Below are 19,162 nucleotides of genomic sequence, written 5' to 3'. Positions count from 1 at the left end.
AACTTTATCGGAATGCTTATCTAGCCAACTAGAAGCTTTGTGGAGAATTTCGCACCATTTCATGCTCAAATTAAATCTTACTATAAATAGTAACCTCATGTAAATGCAAGGTCGAGACACCATTTTTCCCAACCTTCTCCCACTTGTCAAGCACCTTGCAAGAGCAAAGGGAGTATCAATAAAATAAATTAATTGCTAGGTGCCATGAGGCCCATAGAATTCGAACACCATCTGAACTTCTCTGTGCTCACAACCTTAGTTAAATAATCAACAATATTCATCAAAGTTTCTACCTTAACCTGCTTCACCCTACCATCTTCGATCATATCTCTAACAAAATGATACTGAACATCATTGTTCTTGGTCCAGACATGAAATGTCGAGTTCCTAGCTAGGTAGATCACACTCTAACTATCACAATAAACTATCACTACACCATTTTTTATTCCAATAAATGAACATAGTCTCTTAAGCCAAATGGCTTCTTTACAAGAATGAGTAGTTGTCATATACTCTCGTTCTATAGTGGACAAAGTGACCACAACCCGTCGCTTACTCATCCAACTAATTGTACCACCAAATAAAGTAAACACATAAGCATTGGTGGACCTTCTGCTATCAATATCACCTTCCCAGTTTGAATCCACATAACCATGAATATAAAGGGAAATCACATCTCCAACCAAATTACCATGACAACACAAAGAATACTCTGAGGTACCCTTCAAATATATGAAGACTCTTTTGACTGCATCCCAATGAACTCTACTAGGATTAGACATGTATCTGGAAATAACTCCCATTGCTTGGGCAATGTCTGGTCTAGTACAGACCATAACATACATCAAACTTCCAACTGCACTCTGCTAAGGCATTTTGCTCATGTCTTCCATCTCTGATGGGGATGCAGGATAATCTAAAACAAATAATTTCATTCCAACTATAAAAGGAACACACAATGGTCTAGAATCCTGCATGTTGAACCTCTGTAAAACTGAATTCACATACTTACTCTAGCCTAGCCACAACTTTATATTCACTCTATCTCTTTTAATTTCCATTCCAAGAATGTGTTTTGCTGGACCAAGATTTCTTATTTCAAATTTAGCAACAAGTTGAGACTTTAGTTCTGAAATCATGCCTTTATCTTTACCAATGAATAACACATCATTAACATATAATGCAATGTACATGAAATGATCACCATCAGATTTATAATAAACATTGCACAATTTGATTTAGAACATTCAAATCCCAAAATCAACACATATCTATCAAATTTATGGTACCAAATCTTAGGACTCTGTTTAAAGCCATACATAGATTTATTTAATTTACAGACTGATGTATAAGTCTTGTTCCTAGCTGTCCAATTCACCCTTACTCACCCCAACTCCTCAACTCACCCTTCTACTCAAGCTCCTCCAAGGTAAATTGTTAGGGTACACTCCTTAGACCTCCAAGGCCTAAAATCTACTAGCTTGCCTCCTAGGTATAGCCACTTGAAGTTTCTTGTTGGTTTTGACCCAAATATCTGATTTTGAGATGGTCTCCTACTAGGTTCCCAAAGCTCTAACTAGGTTCCAAAGACCTCCACCAAGGATCTTCACTCTAACAACATGTTTATAGGTTGTGGTTATGTTGTGCAGGTATGTTCAAGGTCATTTTATGCATTGAAAAGGTCTGCACCTTCCTCCCAAGCCCTAGGCTTTCAACTTGCTTCTATCGGCTGCTATTAGGCCTAATTGACTAGCCCTTCTTTGACTGTTTTTTGGTCTTCTTTCCCAAAATTTCTGAAAAACCACCAGATATTTTTACATATTTAGATACCCATTTGGAAGTTAAATAAGATCACTCAGTTTTCCATCTGGATTTGTCATACAACTAAGGTTACTAAAAAAGAGTTATTTTTAAGGGGTTTAGGGCTTCCAGGTAGTTTTGGAAGATGTGCTCCAAACTCTTCACCAGTCACAATCACCAACCCAAAAAAAATTGGATTATTTTAGTACACTCATATAAATTTCCAAAACACTATGGTTTGTTGGGGTGTCACTTCTCCATGGCTCTGAAAATGAGCAATCACTGCTGCCCTCACATACTAGCTACAAGCTTGTGTGTTATTCAGCTCACCCATTCTCCTCCTTGTGGCCTGCCAAAACACAAAACACCTAATCTAAAACTATTTACAGAGCCTACCCAAGCCATCCACTAGATTTCAACTTATGCCATTCGTGGATGCTCAGGTAAAATGCATTTTTACAATCAAAACCCCAAGTTTCAAGGGTTTGTGATCAACTTTTACAAAAACAGTGATAACTTTTGATCCAAGGCACTTCAAGCATTCATATAATATTTTATAGAAATATAAAACAAATTCCTAACTTCCTCTTCTATTATGAGCACTGTACCAAACCCTACAGGTCATACAAAAGCAAAAAATCAAAGCAAAAACAGTCCAAACGTGAGGAAAAGCATAGGAAACCCTTGACAAATGAATTGAATGCAAACCAACAGTTGATTAATCTATTATTGGATATTATTAGAAGGTTTTATACACCATTTTAAGTTGTTTCCAACCAAATTCCAATGCAATTTTCTTCATGGACAACTTTTGCCTAAAGATGCAAAAGTTGTCAGTACCAATTTTTGACAATTTTTACCTATGAGTGCAAAAACACACTCCAAGACTCTCAAGGCCCGAAATATCACTCAAATGGAATTCCACAATGGATTTAAACCATTTCAAAACATTCTAGCAAGTAGCATCCACCTGGTACAAGCCAAAAATTGACATTTTGACAACATTTCAGGATAATGACAATTTTGGATCCTGAGCACAACAAAAGTGTGGACAACCAAACTATGGATTCAAAAAGAATCATAGGATTTATTCCACCTTATTAAAACATAAAATAACTTGAAATCACACAAAAACTCTAAAACTCAAGAAAAGACAACTTTGAGCTAGGTGCTTCGCACCACAGACCAAATTAATTTTACCTTTTACCACATAGTGCTCTAGCTATTCATATAAATATCCTCCTCCAAATCACCATGAAGGAAATTAGTTTTCACATCCATTTAATCAACCTCTAAATCATAAGCAACAACACTAAAAATTAAAAATCTAATAGATGTCATTTTTGCAACAGGAGAAAATATCCCACCATAATCAACACCCTCAACCTGAGAGTAGCCTTTTGCAACCAACCTTGCTTTATACTTCTAAATGATTCCATCTGAACCAATCTTTTTCTTGAGCACCCATGTAAAACCAACAGGTTTCCATCCTTTAGGAAATGGTACAAGATCTCATGTATCATTATTTTTCAAATACGCCATTTCTTCTTCCATAATAGTCTTCCAAGACCCTGCATCATTCATACCTAATGCCTATTGTACAGATCTAGGTTCATCCTCATAAGTATTCAAAGAAAAAATACATCTCAAATCATTAGGTGAATACCTTTCATGTGGTTGTCTATGTCTTGTAGACCTTTGAACAAGCTGAGTTGGAGGTTCTTCCTCCTCTTCTTAAGATTCCGAGCTAGATGAGCTCTCCTCAACTTCTTGCCTATTGAGGGGTCTCGGTTCAACTCTCTCAGGTGTAGAAGGGAATTGAATCACATCTTCTTGCTTAGTTTGTTTTGGCTGCAATGTAATAGAAGGAGACTTAATCTCTAAAAATAACACTTCTACTATGAGTTACCTTTTATGCAACAGGGTCCAAAATCTTGTATCCTTTCACAACATAACTATAACCGATGAAGATACATTTCATAGCCTTGTTCTCCAACTTTTTTCGCTTCTCCTTTGGTACATGTGCATATGCCTCACAACCAAAAACTCTAAGATGTCTCAATAAAGTCTTGTAACCTGATCATTCTTCCATAGGCATTTTATCAATAAGATTTGATGTAGGAGACCTGTTAATCAGGTAGCAAGCAGTGGCAACAACTTTAGCCCAAAATTTTTGTTCTAGACCAGCACCACTTAGCATAATCCTAGCCTTCTCCATCAGTGTCCTATTCATTCTTTCTGCAACCCCATTATGTTGTGGATAATGCAAAATTGTCTTCTGTTTGTTAATACCACAGTCTTTACAGAATCCATCAAAATCCTTAGGGAAAAATTTACCGCCATTATCAGTCCTCAAACATTTTATTTTCTTTCTAGTCTGCAATTCAACCATTGCTTTAAATTCTTTAAATCGACTAAAAACTTCAGATTTACTCTTTAGAAAGTATACCCATGTCCTTCTACTAAAATCATCAATAAACGAAACATAATATGTGGATTTTCTGAGGGAAGGAACATCTACAGAAGCAAACACATCAGAATGAATAAGATCTAAAACACCACATGATTTATGAGAACTTAAGTAAAACTAAATGCTATTTTGTTTTCCATAAATGCAATTCTCAGAGAAATCAAAGTCAAGGTTACAATCATTCAAACCTTCAACAAGGTTTTTATTTTTCAGGGTCCTTAGACCCTTTTCTCCAATGTGGCCAAGTCTCTGGTGCCATAACATAGTCTTCTCTGTAGGTAACTTTTCTTCAGAAGAAACAACACCTTTAGGTACACAAAAGCCATGTCCATCTACTGAAGGTGAAACCCTCAAATCTTTCGATTAAGTATCTGCAAATTTACTTTTTTTTTTTTATAGAAGTGCTATTACACTCAACTATGTATGCCTCTAGCTTATACAAACTGTCGAACTTGACACCTCTAGCAATCGCCATAACACCCTTAATCATATTACATCCTACATCAGAAAAGCCTGCTTGCACACCCACATATATCAGTTTGCTCACAGATAACAAATTTTGTTTTAATCCAGGGATATGCAATACACTACTAATCCTTTTTATTCTACCATCAGGAAAATTGATTCTAACTTTACCTCGACCAACAATGTCTAAATGTGAATGATCACCCAAGTACACCTTACTTCCATTAAATTCTTCATATTTAGAAAACTAATCTTTATTGGAAGTCATATGAAAAGATGCACCTGAGTCAATTAACCATGCATAATTACTTGCATGAGTAGCCAAAGTTGCGATGAATGCACACCATCTTCCTTTTTGAACTGAGAATCATAATCAAACTTCTTCTTTTCTTCTTTGTAGTCCTTACAGATGTGACTTGGTTTACCACAATTCCATCATATAAATTTGAAATTTCCAAGAAATTTCGATCTCCCTTTGGATTTGGACTTATTGCGCTTCTCTTTCTTCTTTCCTTTTTTCTTAGATCTTCTTCAAATAGTTAAGGATTCGTTCGAACTAATGGATACCTTCCTCTACATCTCTTTACCAAGTAGGGCACCCACCACATTTTTAGACTTCAAAACAACATAAGTACTACCAATAGCCATAACAAGAGAGTCCCACGATTCAGGCAAAGAACAAAGCAAGATCTGACATTTCTCCTCTTCGTCCATCTTAACATCAACAGATACCAATTGAGCCACCAAAATATTAAATGATTCTAGGTGGTCTGCAATTCATCCACCCTCTTCCATCTTCAAGGAATACAATTTCTTCTTCAAGAAAATAATATTCAATAAGGATTTCGCTTGATACATTTCACCAAGCTTTCTCCATAACTTCTTTGCAGTATTCTCTTTGTGGACATTAATTAGAATAGAGTCTATCAGGCACAATCTGATTAGACCCTTGGATTTTTGGTCCATAACATCATACTGAGCAACCATAGTAGGAACTGAGGGTCTTGAGAAATTCACATCAATAGCATCCCACATATCTCGATCTATTAACCGATCTTCCATCTTCAACTTCCACATCTCAAAATCACTTCCATTAAATTTCTCCACTTCTATTCTCCCCGATGAACTTGCCATCTGAAAATTCCTACAACAAGATCAAAAAGTGTCTTCTGCACAAGCTCTCAGTCAAATCTGGATTAGTTGAAAAAACCCAACAACCCACAACTCAAACCAAAGGTGATCAAGCTCTGATACCACTTGTAAGTTCAATAGCGGAATAACTTCCTACACTAACCTTTAGAGGAGGGTAATGCAATTTTTTTTATAGATCATTACAATAGTTACAAAAACTTAATAAAAATAGACACAACAATATGCATACCACAACACAATGATTTACGTGGGGAAAACCCTTTCAGGAGTAAAATCGCACACTCCAAAATCCGCCCAATATATTATTCAGCAATAAACAACATATTAAAATATACTTGCAAAGAAAACTCTTCACATGAGTACCACTAGTTAGAGATTCAGAGGTAAATCAATAGCCATAAGACTCTTACGCACAACCTCTATGTCACGCACCTCATATATAAGAGATACAATACAAGAAACTGTCAAATGGTATTACAAAACCATTGGCTAAAACCAACCAATAAAGTGGAGTCAACCTTATCTCCTATCTAGATGTCCTATGACATGTCAAAACACATATCAACATGTGTCCCTCCCTTTTACAACTCATTTTATGTGTTTGATGCATTTTATATTTCTTATTTGAGGAGTACAAACTTCCGGAGGCCATAACTTGTGAACCATGTGTCCGATTGATGAACCATTTGAAGCATTAGAAAGCTTGCAAAGTGCTCTATCACCTCGTAAAATTATGCACCATTTATGTCCACTTTTTCAGGAATTTTGGAGCCTCTAAGTCCTCAGAATTAAATTTAAACCTTTCATCGCACTCGTCCAAAACAAAAAATTTCATATCTTCAAAACTAGCTATGATCTTGCAATGAAACTTTACCCGAATGCTTATATAGACAACTAGAAGCTTTGGGGAGAATTTCACACCATTTCATGTTCAAATAAAAACTTACTATAAATAGTAACTTCATGTAAATGCAAGGTTGAGACACCATTTTTCCCAAACATCCTCATATTGAATGCAGTCAAGGTGCCATACAACTGTTCTCTATTGAACTTGGATGGGTCATATGTTTCTTTAATAGCTAAAATCTTGTCACTGTAACATTCTTGTAAAGTTCTCATGATATTTTTTATCGCATCCTTATCATCCAAGGTATCACCAAGATCTATGATTTCATTCACTACATTATCAACCTTCTAAAAATAACTTGTTATATCTTCACCTTCTTGTATCCTAAAGTTCTCATATCTGCCTTTAGCAGTCTACATCTTAGCTAGCTTAACTCTATCATTCTCTTCATAAATATTTTTCAATCTTTCCTAGACTTCATAAGTAGTATCTGATGCGACAACCTTGCCAATTCAATTTTAGATAGGGCACTAAAAATAACATAACTTGCTCGTTCATTTTCTTCATAGGCTTCAATCTCATCTAGGGTAGTAGGACCATTTGCTGGCATCACATAATTCATCTCCATAGCATTCCAAGTCTTGTAACTCAGAGAAATCAAATATCCTTTCATCTTCACTCTCCATAAACTATAGTTGAATCCTTCAAAGGTAGAAATAGTTAATTTATGTGCCATTGAATCTTCCTCGAGCAATTTGTCTCCCTTTCTAGAAACCAAAGCTCTGATATCAATTATTGAATATCATAGACAACTAAGAGGGGGTGGTGAATCAATTGTTAATTAAAATCTTTTACTTATTCCACTAAAATAAATCCGGTTAACTAACTCTTGGTTACTTAACCATAAACTTATATAAGCGTAAGATAGCACACACATGAAACACTAGATTTTATGTTGAAAAATGAAGAAGGGAAAAACCATAGAGAATGCTAATTCTCAATATAAAACACCTATTAGGGTGACTCTAGTTAAGGCAATTTTTTGCAAAGGGTGGCTCACCACCAGAATGCTCACTGCAGGTGGGCTCATTACTCGTCTAAAACCACTCAAAAAAGGGTTCACTACCTAGAAGAAGAAGAAGGAAAAATAAATAATACACCACTGTAGGACAATTGCCACTATATTACAACGCCAGAAGAAAACTTTGGCTCACTGCCTCTGGTATGAAAAACCAACATCACACTACTCAACCACAACCTCATGTAAATTTGCACAAATAAAAAACAAAATTTCTTTTTCAATCCACTTGCTTCTATATATTTTTCATTACAATCATCCTTTATTTATACTAATCTCTGAAATAAAAGTTTCCCAAGTCAGCCAAACAATTTACTATAACACAATTAGAAATAGGTCTACACTAAATATTCTTGCAATGGAAAGGAATGAGAAGTGGACCACACCACATTGCACTACATCAATAAAAATAACATGTTATCCATATGCCACAATCACCAGAGTGAAAACAAAACATTCAAGGTCAATCGGACCCGGAATGAACATATCCATAACCACCACTCCGGAGCACATTGCCACATCCCAAATTAGAATAACATAGAGAAAGACATGAACAATGTAACTCCAAAATATTATCATCAGAACCAGAAATGCAGAGAAATACAGAGCACTAAAAACACTATTGAACATCATCATCATTGAATACACTTCCAAAGAACAACTTCCGAAGCACCAAATCATAAGAATGAAATCCCAAAGCAAAATCCAACAACATACCAAAACTTCATGACTACAACTGCAACATATCAGAAATGCAAAGCACAAACCAATCACTGAAACACAGAATCAATATGTTGACATCAATGACAACCATACTGACACACCATCAACTTCACATTTACAACAAGTAGATCATAAAGGTCTACTGATATTAACAAGAAATAATATTTATCCATAGAGATAGTTGAAGACGTGGTGCCTTCTAAGAAAAAGAATAAAGGTAAGAACATTGCTAAAGAGCCTCAAACCTACAAAAGGTCCAGGGTACAAGGAGGAAGCTCCACCTTTAGGAATCATTAGCAAAAGAGGAAGAGGAAGAAGAAGAAGAGGAAATTCCTCTAAGGAGAACAAATAGGATGAGGACAAATCCCACATCTCCTCCTCAATAATAAGAATAATTTCCTTCTCCTTCTCCTTCTCCACAAGAGTATCTCACTACAACTCAAAGACAATCATCACCTCCTCCCAAATCTATATCTCCACCTCCTAAAGCACCCTATCCTCCTCCACCATCACCCGCATGTTCACCTCCTTGAAGGATGACAATATTCCTTCATCTTCTCAAGCTAATAAAGAAGAGACAGCTACCAATAAGGGAAATTATAATGTAATATACATCCAAGATGAAATAGAAGATGAAAAGGGAGATGGAGGGAGTGAATTCTCACCCTTTGGGCATCAAGAAAAAAACCTAATCTATAAGGGTTTTTTGCACAATGAACATCAACAACATGAGGAATAACATAAATAATAATAATATAAGTTGTAATATGAACAACATCAAACAAATGAAGAGGAATTTCCTAATGGTGAACAACAAAAAGAAGAAGAGAAACCTCAAGATGATGATGAAGTTATTGGAGATAAAGACATCTCTCTCAAAATTTGAACATGATAGATCCTTTTATGGTTAATTAAAACCATACAAAAGAGATAAAGAAAGTATAAGCAGATAAAAGAGGAGGATTTATAAATTTGGATAAAAAAATTTAAAATTCATAGTAGCAAAAAGAATTAAAAATGAAGGATAGCCACGAAAAATTAAAAAGAGGAGGATTTTGCAAGTTTGGATGAAAAATTCAAAACTATAGGTCTTTGTCTCTTTCCCTATTTACCTCTCTACCACTCCATCCCTCTCATTACCCACCTCTCTCTTCCCCTCTATCTCTCTCATATCTATCCCCCACCTTTTAGGTATCTCATCTCTCTCTTTTTAGGCTTTAGGTCTCTAATCTCTATATCTCTCCCCTCTCTAGTTCTTTCCTTCCCTTCCATTTCTCCTTCTCTTTCTCTCTTATCTCTCCCCTTCCCTCTCTAGGTCTCTCACTCATCCCCTGTTTACCTCTCCTTCCCTATCTCCTTATCCATCTCTTTTTCCTTGTTCTTCTCTCTTTCTCCTCTTCTCTCTCTCCCTACCCTCTCTAGGTAATCACATCTCTCCTCTTCTATCCCTCTTTATCTATATCACCTCCCCTCTCTCTCCATCTAGGTATCTCACCTCTCTTCCCCCCTCTAGTTCTCTCACCTATCTATCTATCCCCTCTCCCCCTCCCCTCTTACCACACTCCCTTTATGAACTCTCATTCTCCCCTCTTTCTCCCCTCATATCTCTATCTCATCCTTCCCTAGGTGTCCCACTCCATCCACCCTATTTTCTAAAACCTATACCCTAAGTATTTTATATACCCTAAATCCTCTACCATATAAATTGGAGGGAGAGGTAACAACCTAGATAAGATAGGGAAGGAGAAGAGGAGTGACAAAAGAAAAAATATAGAGAGGAGTAAAAAGGGATGGAGGGAGAGGTAGAAATTTAGGGAGTGAGGGACCTTAGGAAGAAGGAGATAGAGAAGTGAGGGTAGAGAGAATATGAGATATAATTTATAAAGGGAGAGTGGTAAGGGGGATGGGTGAGATACCTATAGGGGGAGAGAGAGGTGATATACCTAGATGAGGAGAGATAAAGTTGAGATAGATTGAGAGGGAGAGAGAGATGGGTAATAAGACATGGATGGAGAAGTAGAGAGGTGGATAAGAAGGAAGGGAGAAACCTAGATAGAGAGGATAGATATAGGGTCAGAGGGAGAGGTGATGACCTAAATGAAGAGAGATAATAAGAGAGAATGGGGGAGGGAGATAATTATGGGGGTAAGGATACCGTGGAAGATAGAGATGGAGAGAGAAATAAAGGGAGGGAGAAACATAGAGAGTGGGAAGAGACATGAGAAATAGAAGAGAGAGATGGAGAGGTAGAGAGAAGGATCAATATAGTTAGTAACCTAAACCCCATACCATCAATCTTGTAACCTAAATCCTATATCCTACACCCTATTACCTAAATCATGATGAACCAGGGAGGGGAGAGAGAGATAAGAGCAAAGATAAAGAGAGGGATAAGTAGGGAGGGAAGGGGAGGTAGACAAGGAGTTATTGAGATACCTAGATAGGAGAGAGAGAGAGAGAGAGAGAGAGAGAGAGAGAGAGAGAGAGAGAGAGAGAGAGAGAGAGAGAGAGAGAGAGAGAGAAGGGTAAGGAGGTAGGGAGAGAGGTGGAGAGTTTGGGAAAGAACTAGAGAGGGGAGAGATATAGAGGTGAGACACTTAGAGCCTAGAAGGGGTGAGAGACCTAGGGGAGAGATAGAGGGGGAGAGAGAGGTGGGTAATGAAACGGGTGGTGTAGGGGCACTAGGATACATGTATGCATCATTAGGATGTGTGTTGATCCATGGTGCAATTTTGTGGTAGGTTGTATTGAGTTTTGTCTTGAAGGCCTATTGATTAGGTCCTAAGACAATGTAATAAGCCATAAGGCTCCAAGATGTGTCAAATTGGTCCAAAGCCTTGTATGGGCATTTTATTTGTGTTTTTTGCATTTATGAGTCTTAGATATATTGTGTGTTCATTCTTTGCCCTTTTGGTGTGAAGGCAAGATTCAAATTGTAATAGGTCAAAAGTTGCAATGTTGTCATGAGCAAATTTGTCAAGTTTTTGTATTTTGGCTGCCCAATGGTTAGTTGGTTGAATGTACACATTGGGGGTGGTTGGAGAATTTCCTTGACATTATATAAGCCCAAGGAATGATGCCAATAGGTTAGGAGAATCTTGTGATGAAATTCTTGCTTTCAAATCAAACTGAAGCTGCAATTTACTCCATTTTCCTTGTGTTTTCTGCACTTTGTACGGATTTATATGGATGGTATTAAGAATAGGAAAAGTTGAGGTAGTGAATAATATTTTATTTGGAATTGGCGTAAGGTCTTGAGACCCTTTGGTTTGGAAGTTAGACCATTTTCTTTATCGCTGGCTTGAGAAACCCTTAAAACCAGGGTTTTGATGCAAAAGGGGTCACAATTCAACATTCCACCATGGGAATGGCCTGAAACCTTGGGGAATGTCCAAGTGGTTTGGGAGGCAAGAAGTGTCATTTTCTATTTTTAAGATGATTCCCTAGGCTTGACATCTCTTATGTGGCAAGCCTGTGCAACATAAGAAGTGGGTGAAACCCTTGGACAACGGATTGAAAGGTGAGTAAAATCAGCATGGGAGGGACCCTTTAATATTTAAAAACCTTTTATAAGTGCCCAATCTTCCTTCCAATGTGACTAGTGAAGAATTTTGGAGTCAAGTCTCCAATGCCGGCTAGTGAGGCCTAATTAGGGGTAGTGTGGGTAGACCACTTAAACACAAAACCCAGATGCCAAAGTGTAAAGTATATAAGGGAATGAAAAAGGGTATCCAAATATGTGATTTATTCTAGGGGTTTTTAAGGAGTATTGGAAGAGGTTATGAAAAAACCCAAATAGGAGGCCTAATTTCTTGTAGCTTTACTAGGTCTCTAAGGGTAAATGACATTGGGAGTCTTGTAGAACCTGATCAAGAAGTCCAAGTCAATTAAAATGCATTGTATCACATGATATTTCATCCACAAATGTCATACTTCACCATTTCAGCAAAAGATCCTATTTGCTAAGGGTTTCAGGTTGTTAGGCATCCTTGGTTGGAGGGGTTGAGTTAATAGGAGTAGAGGACTCCTTGTCAATTTTGAGTTGTATTATTGTGAGAGATCCTTGGGAGGGATACCAAGCCTTGGGAAGGCTAAATAAATTACACCATTGGATGGTGTGTAGTGAAGACCCTTGAAGAGAGAAACCAATCAAGCTGTGTTACAACACCAAACCCTCTGCATCATATTGGTATCAGAACCGATACTTGGGGTGAAGTAGTTTATGCCAGACACAATATTTGGAGAAGAGGCTGACATAATACCTCCTAAGTCAATGAACCTAGAGACCATCAAGAAGATGGTAGAGGAGTTGCTTGTTGGGAAACTCAAAGAGACCAGACAGTCCAAAGGAAAGGACAAAGCATGGGATGCAGACTCAGAGGAAGAGAAAGAGAATGAGGAGCATGAGGATATTGCTAAAGAGGCTCAGAAGATAACACCTAATCAAAAGATGTTTTTGGATGGTTTGAAGTCAGTAAATAGAGACAATGTAGATAGTTTTCCTACCTATGGTGGTAGCATGGATGGAGAAGAGATGCTTGAATGGAAAGAAGCACTCAACAACCACTTTGAGTACAAAGAAATTCCCGAGGAGAAGAGAGTGAGTTTGGATAAATCTAGACTCAAGGGGCCTGCCTTGTTGTGGTGGATGGTATTACAAGAAGAAAGGGTGAATGAAGGGAAGAAGAAGATATCCTCTTGGGAGAAGATGAGGAAAAAAATCAAGAGCCAATTCCTACCAATAGATTATGAGGTGAAAATGTACAAGAAGCTACAAAATCTCAGACAAAGAGAGTTATCTATGAGTGCATATACTGAAGAATTCCACAAACTAAGTCTTAGATCAAGGAAGCATGAAAATGAGGTAGAGAAGGTGGCCATATACCTGAATGGGCTTAGGAAAAACATTCAAGATGAGATAGGCATCTTGGCTCCAAACACTGTAGACAATTGTTTTCAATTGGCATTAAGAATGGAAGATAAGTTAAGGAAGAGAGGAGAGAAAAAAAATAGAGGAAGGGGAGGCAAAAATTTTAGAGATAGAGGTGGCTATGGAGGAAGGAACACTCCTAAAAAAAATGGTGACTCTAGTCAACAAGAGCCCAATGGAGAATCCAATAATAATAATGGATGCTTTAGAGGAAGAAGGAGACCCTTTGATAGGGGTAGACAAGGAAGTCAAGGAAGAGGTCTTGGTGTTTTCACCGGCAAGTGCTATAATTGCAACCAAGTGGGACATACCATGAGTAGATGCCTTGAGAAAGCTTCTAGTTCACATGGACCAAAAAGAAGGAACCAACTTGTGTAGAGGATGATGGTCAAAGTGTCAATTCTCCCATGGGAAATGCAAATCCTACTTTGAGTGGAGATAGTCTCATGCTAAGGAGGACATTATTGAAGGTACTCCAACATAAGGAGCCTCCACAAAGGAAGTCACTCTTCAAGACCACTTGCAAGTCTCACAATAAGGTTTGTAAGGTAATTGTTGATTTTGGATCCACAAATAATATTGTTTCTTTGAAAATGGTAGAGGAATTAAAATTGAAAAGGTTACCACATGTGAGTCCTTATAGGGTGTCTTAGCTTAACAAGTGGAAACATGTAGTGGTAGATGAACAAACTTGGGTACATTTTGAAATGGGGGATTATAATGATAGAATCTTGTGTGATATCCTACCTATGGATTCTTGTCACCTATTGTTAGGCCGCCCTTGGCAATATGATGTCAAAGCACAACATGATGGGGAGAAGAATGTACATTCTTCATTACTAAGAATGGTAAACAATTTAGGATGGATCGTTTACCTGATCAAGTGGAAGAGAAGATTGTTAGTCCAAATGTCATGTTGCTTAGTGGTAAGGAGTTTTCAGATATCCTCAAGAAAGAGGGGACCCAAGGTTATGCTTTATTTTTGCTCCCAAGGGATGAACCTAAATAGGGAAATGGTGAAAAGAAGGAGATTCCTAGTGAAGTACAAGTCATGATGGATAGATATAAGGGAGTTGTGGCCAAATACATGCCTGATAACTTGCCTTCAATTAGATATATCAGTCATCAAATTGATCTAATCCCTGGTGTAACCTTGCCTAACAAAGATGCCTACAAGATGACTCCTAGTCAGAATGAAGAGATAGCAAGACAAGTGCAAGAATTTCTAGATAAGTGGTTGATTAGGAAGAGTTTGAGCCCATGTGTTGTACCTACTATGTTGACACCAAAAAAGTATGGAACATGGAGGATGCGCACCAATTCCAAGGCCATCAACAAGATCACAATTAGGTACCGATTTCCTATGCCTAGGATTAAAGACCTAATGGACTACCTTGGATGATCATGCTATTTTTCAAAGATTGATATGAAATCAGGCTATCATCAGATCAAAATTAGACCTGGTGAAGAGTGGAAAACAACCTTTAAAACAAGTGAGGTTTTATATGAGTGGATGGTGATGCCATTTGGCTCACAAATGCACCAAGTACCTTTATGCGCCTCATGAATGAGGTATTGGTTGAATTTATTGGAAAATTTGTTATTGTTTATCTTGATGCCATCCTGGTGTTTAGCAGGTCCAAGGAAGAAAATTTGAAGCATTTGGATAAGGTTTTGAGGAAGCTTCATGAGGAGAAATTGGTAATCAATCTAGAGAAGTGTGAATTCATGAAAACTGAATTGGTGTATCTAGCCTTTGTGGTTTCTAGTAGATGTTTGAAAATGGATCCTTCAAAGGTTGAGGCTATTGTCAATTGGCCTACACCTAGGATAGTAGGTGATGTTAGGAGCTTTCATGGATTGGCTTCTTTTTATAGAAACTTCATCAAATGTTTTAGTCGTGTTTGTGCTCCTATTCTTGACACTATGAAAGGAGGAATCAAATGCAAGTTTGAATGGACAGAGAAGGCATCCCAAAGCTTTGAGATTTTGAAGAGGAAGGTTGTATAACTTCCCACCTTGAGACTCCCTAACTTTGATCAACTCTTTATAGTTGAATGTGATGCAAGCAAGTAGGTAATAGGTGTAGTCCTTAGCCAAGAAGGACATCCAGTGGCATTCTTTTCAGAGAATTTGAATGAGGCTAAGAAAAGGTATTCAACCTATGATTTGGAGCTCTATGCAATGTTGCAAGCACTCAAAAAGTGGTGCCATTACCTTCTTCCAAAGGAGTTCATTATTTATACTGATAACCATGCATCAAGTTTTCTTAATAGACAAGAGAAGTTTAATCAAAGGCACATCAAGTGGGTTGAACAAATTCAACCTTACACCTTCACCATCAAACGTAAGAAGGATGTATCTAACAAGATTGTAAATTCTTTGAGAAGAAGAACCCTCACTATCCAAGAAATACAATTGTAAATCATTGGTGTTGATTCTCTTAAAGCCATGTACAAGGAAGATAAAAATTTTAAACATGCATATGATGTATGTACTAAGTTTGTTGACACTTTTCATTTTGAGTTTCCTGATTTCATGTTGTAGGATGGATTTCTCTTCAAGGGGCATCAACTATGCATTCCTCAATGTTTTATGAGGGATAATATCATTAGGGAGAAGCACAATGGCAGCCTTGGAGGTCATTTTGGTTTGGATAAGACCTTGGAGCAGGTATTAAGGTTTTACTTTTAGCCTAAGATGTAAGCAGAGGTAAGAATATTTGTTGAGAATTGTCCTATTTGTCAAAGGGAAAAAGGTATTTCAACTAATTCTAGATTATATCACCCTTTACCGATTCCTACTAGGCCTTGGGAAAGCCTTAGTATGGATTTTGTACTTGGTTTGCCCAAAACTCCTAGGGGGTTTGATAGTGTCTTTGTAATTGTTGATAGGTTCAGTAAGATGGCTCATTTTGTTCATGTAAATGCACAAATGATGCATCTCATATTGCAGGTCTATTTTTCAAAGAGGTTGTAAGGATACATGGTTTGCCTCTCAATATTGTCACTGATAGAGAGTCCAAGTTTGTGGGTCATTTTTGGAGGACTCTCTAGAAAAAATTGGGTGCCAATATGTCATTTTCTTTAGCATACCACCCTCAGACTGATGGACAAACTAAGGTGGTTAATAGATCTCTTGGCAATCTCCTTAGATGCCTTACCAAGCAGCATGGACAAGGTTGGGACTTGGTGATTGGACAAGATGAATATGCATACAATTATTCAGTCAATAGGAGTATAGGGAGGAGTCCACTTGAGGTTGTGTATGGCTTACATCCTAGAGGGATACTTGAACTCAGAGATCTTGGAGGCATGGACAAAAGGAGTTCCCAAGGAGAAGACTGTGTCATCACTATGAAGGAGATCCATGATCAAGTCAAAGTTTCACTTCAACAAAGTATTGAAACATACAAACTCAGAGAAGATGTTAAGAGGAGAGATGTTCAATTCAAAGTAGGGGATTTTGTGATGGCCTACCTAAGGAAAGAGAGACTACCCAAGGGCCAACCCTCCAAACTGCTCATGAAGAAAATAGGTCCTCTCTGGGTTGTTCATAAATTTGGAAACAATGCATATGAAGTTGAAATTCCACCAGACTTGGGAATATCTCCCATCTTCAATGTATAAGGACTACTTGCTCATATGGAAGGGGCTTCCTGAATTTGAAGCTACATGGATGTCTGAAGGTGATATCATCAAGCATGGAACCATAGTCACCCAGTTAGCAACTCAAGGGACATGAGTTTCCCTGTATCGGGGAGTATGGTGTAGGGGCACTAGGATACATGTTTGCATCATTAGGGTGTGTTTTGATCCATGGTGATGTTTTGTGGTAGGTTGTATTGAGTTTTGTCTTGAAGGTCTATTGATTAGGTCCTAAGACAATGTAATAAGCCATAAGGCCCCAAGATGTGTAAACTTGGTCCAAAGCCTTGTATGGGAAATTTATTTGGGTTTTTTGTGTTTAGGAGTCTTAGATATGTTGTGTGTTCATTCTTTCCCTTTTGGTGTGAAGGCAAGAGCCAAATTGTAATAATGGTCAAAAGTTGCAATGTTGTCATGAGCAACTTTGTCAAGTTTTTGTATTTTGGTTGCCCAATGGTTAGTTGGTTGAATGTACATGTTGGGGGTGGTTGGAGGAGTTCCTTGGAAAGATATAAGCCTGAGGAAAAATTCCAACAGGTTAGGAGAAGCTTGTGATGAAATTCTTTCTTTCAAATCAAACTGAAATTGTAATTTACTCCATTTTCCTTGTGTTTTCTGCACTTTGTACGGATGGTTTGCATGAATTAAGAAAAAAAAAGGTGAGGAAGTGAATCATATTTAATTTGGCATTGGTGTGAGGTCTTGAGACCCTTTGGTTTGGAATTTAGACCATTTTCTTTATCGCTAGCCTAAGAAACCCTTAAAACCAAGGTTTTGATGCAAAAGGGGTCACAATTCAACATTCCACCGTGGGAATGGTCTGAAACCTTGGGGAATGTTGAATTTCCTTATATATTAAGTGTTGAAAGTGGTTTGGGAGGTAGTAAGTGTCCTTTTATATTTTTAAGATGATGCCCTAGGCTTGACATCTCTTATGTGGCAAGCCTGTGCAACAAAAGAAGTGGATGAAACCCTTGGACAACAGATTGAAAGGTGAGTAAACTTGGCATGGGAGGGACCCTTTAACATGAAAAAACCTCTGATAAGTTCCCAATCTTCCTTCCAATGTGACTGGTGAAGAAGTTTGGAGTCAAGTCTCCAATATCGGCTTGTGAGGCCTAATTAGGGGTAGTGTGGGCAGACCACTTAAACATAAAAACCAGAAGCCAAAGTGTGAAGTATCTAAGGGAATCCAAAAGGTTATCCAAATATATGATTTATTCTAGGGGTTGTTAAGTAATATTGGAAGAGGTCATGCAAAAACCCAAATAGGAGGCCTAATTGCTTGTAGCCTTATTAGGTCTATAAGGGTAAATGACATTGGGGGTCTTGTAGAACCTAATCAAGAGGCCCAAGTCAGTGTAAATGCCTTGTCTCACATGATATTTGATCCAAAAATGTCATACTTCACCATTTGAGCAAAAAATCCTATTTGCTAAGGGCTTGGGTTGCTAGGTGTACTTGGTTGGAGGGGTTGAGTTAATAGGAGTAGAGGACTCCTTGTCAATTTTTAGTTTTCTTATTGTGAGAGATCCTTCAGAAGGATAAGCCTTGGGAAGGTTGAAGACATTACACCATTTGAGGTGTGTAGGGAAGACCCTTGAAGAGAGAAACCAATCAAGCTGTGTTATAGCACCAAACCCTTTGCATCAACTGGGAAGGAGAGGTATAGAGGTAGAGAGGGAGAAATGATGGGAGAGAACTAGAGAGGGGATGGATAGTCTGTGAGAGGAGAGGCCTAGAGAGAATAAGAGATGGAGAGAGAAGAGGATAGGGAGAGAGAGGGAAAAGAGAGAGAAGTTCACAAAGAGAGAAAGAATGGTAAGGAGGTAGGGAGAGAGGTGGATATGGTGGGAAATAACTAGATAAGAAGAGACCTAGAGCCTAAGGAGAGAGTGGTGAGAGACATGGGGGGAGATATCAAGGTGAGGGAGATAGATAGAGAGAGAGAGAGGTGGGTAATGAGATGGGGAGGGAGAGGTAGAGGTGTAAAGATGGATGAAGTGAGAAACCTAGGGATAAGGGGAGAGAGAGAGAGAGAGAGAGAGAG

At 37.9% G+C, this 19,162-nt stretch overlaps 1 protein-coding gene across 1 annotated transcript in view; it reads left to right on the top strand.

Annotated features, from left to right (window-relative positions):
* The first annotated feature begins 12,832 nt into the window (after positions 1-12,832).
* LOC131860329 (uncharacterized) overlaps positions 12,833-19,162 on the top strand; it is a 54,041-nt gene continuing 47,711 nt past the window's right edge. The window contains exon 1 of the mRNA XM_059214731.1: positions 12,833-13,135. Coding sequence (XP_059070714.1) covers positions 12,833-13,135 — 303 coding nt within the window. The remainder of the gene's footprint in view (positions 13,136-19,162) is intronic.

The sequence above is a fragment of the Cryptomeria japonica genome, chromosome 11 (assembly GCF_030272615.1).
Source record: "Cryptomeria japonica chromosome 11, Sugi_1.0, whole genome shotgun sequence".
NCBI classification, from domain to species: domain Eukaryota; kingdom Viridiplantae; phylum Streptophyta; class Pinopsida; order Cupressales; family Cupressaceae; genus Cryptomeria; species Cryptomeria japonica.
Note: the sequence above shows the minus strand (reverse complement) of the source record. Positions and strands in the feature narration are given on the sequence as shown.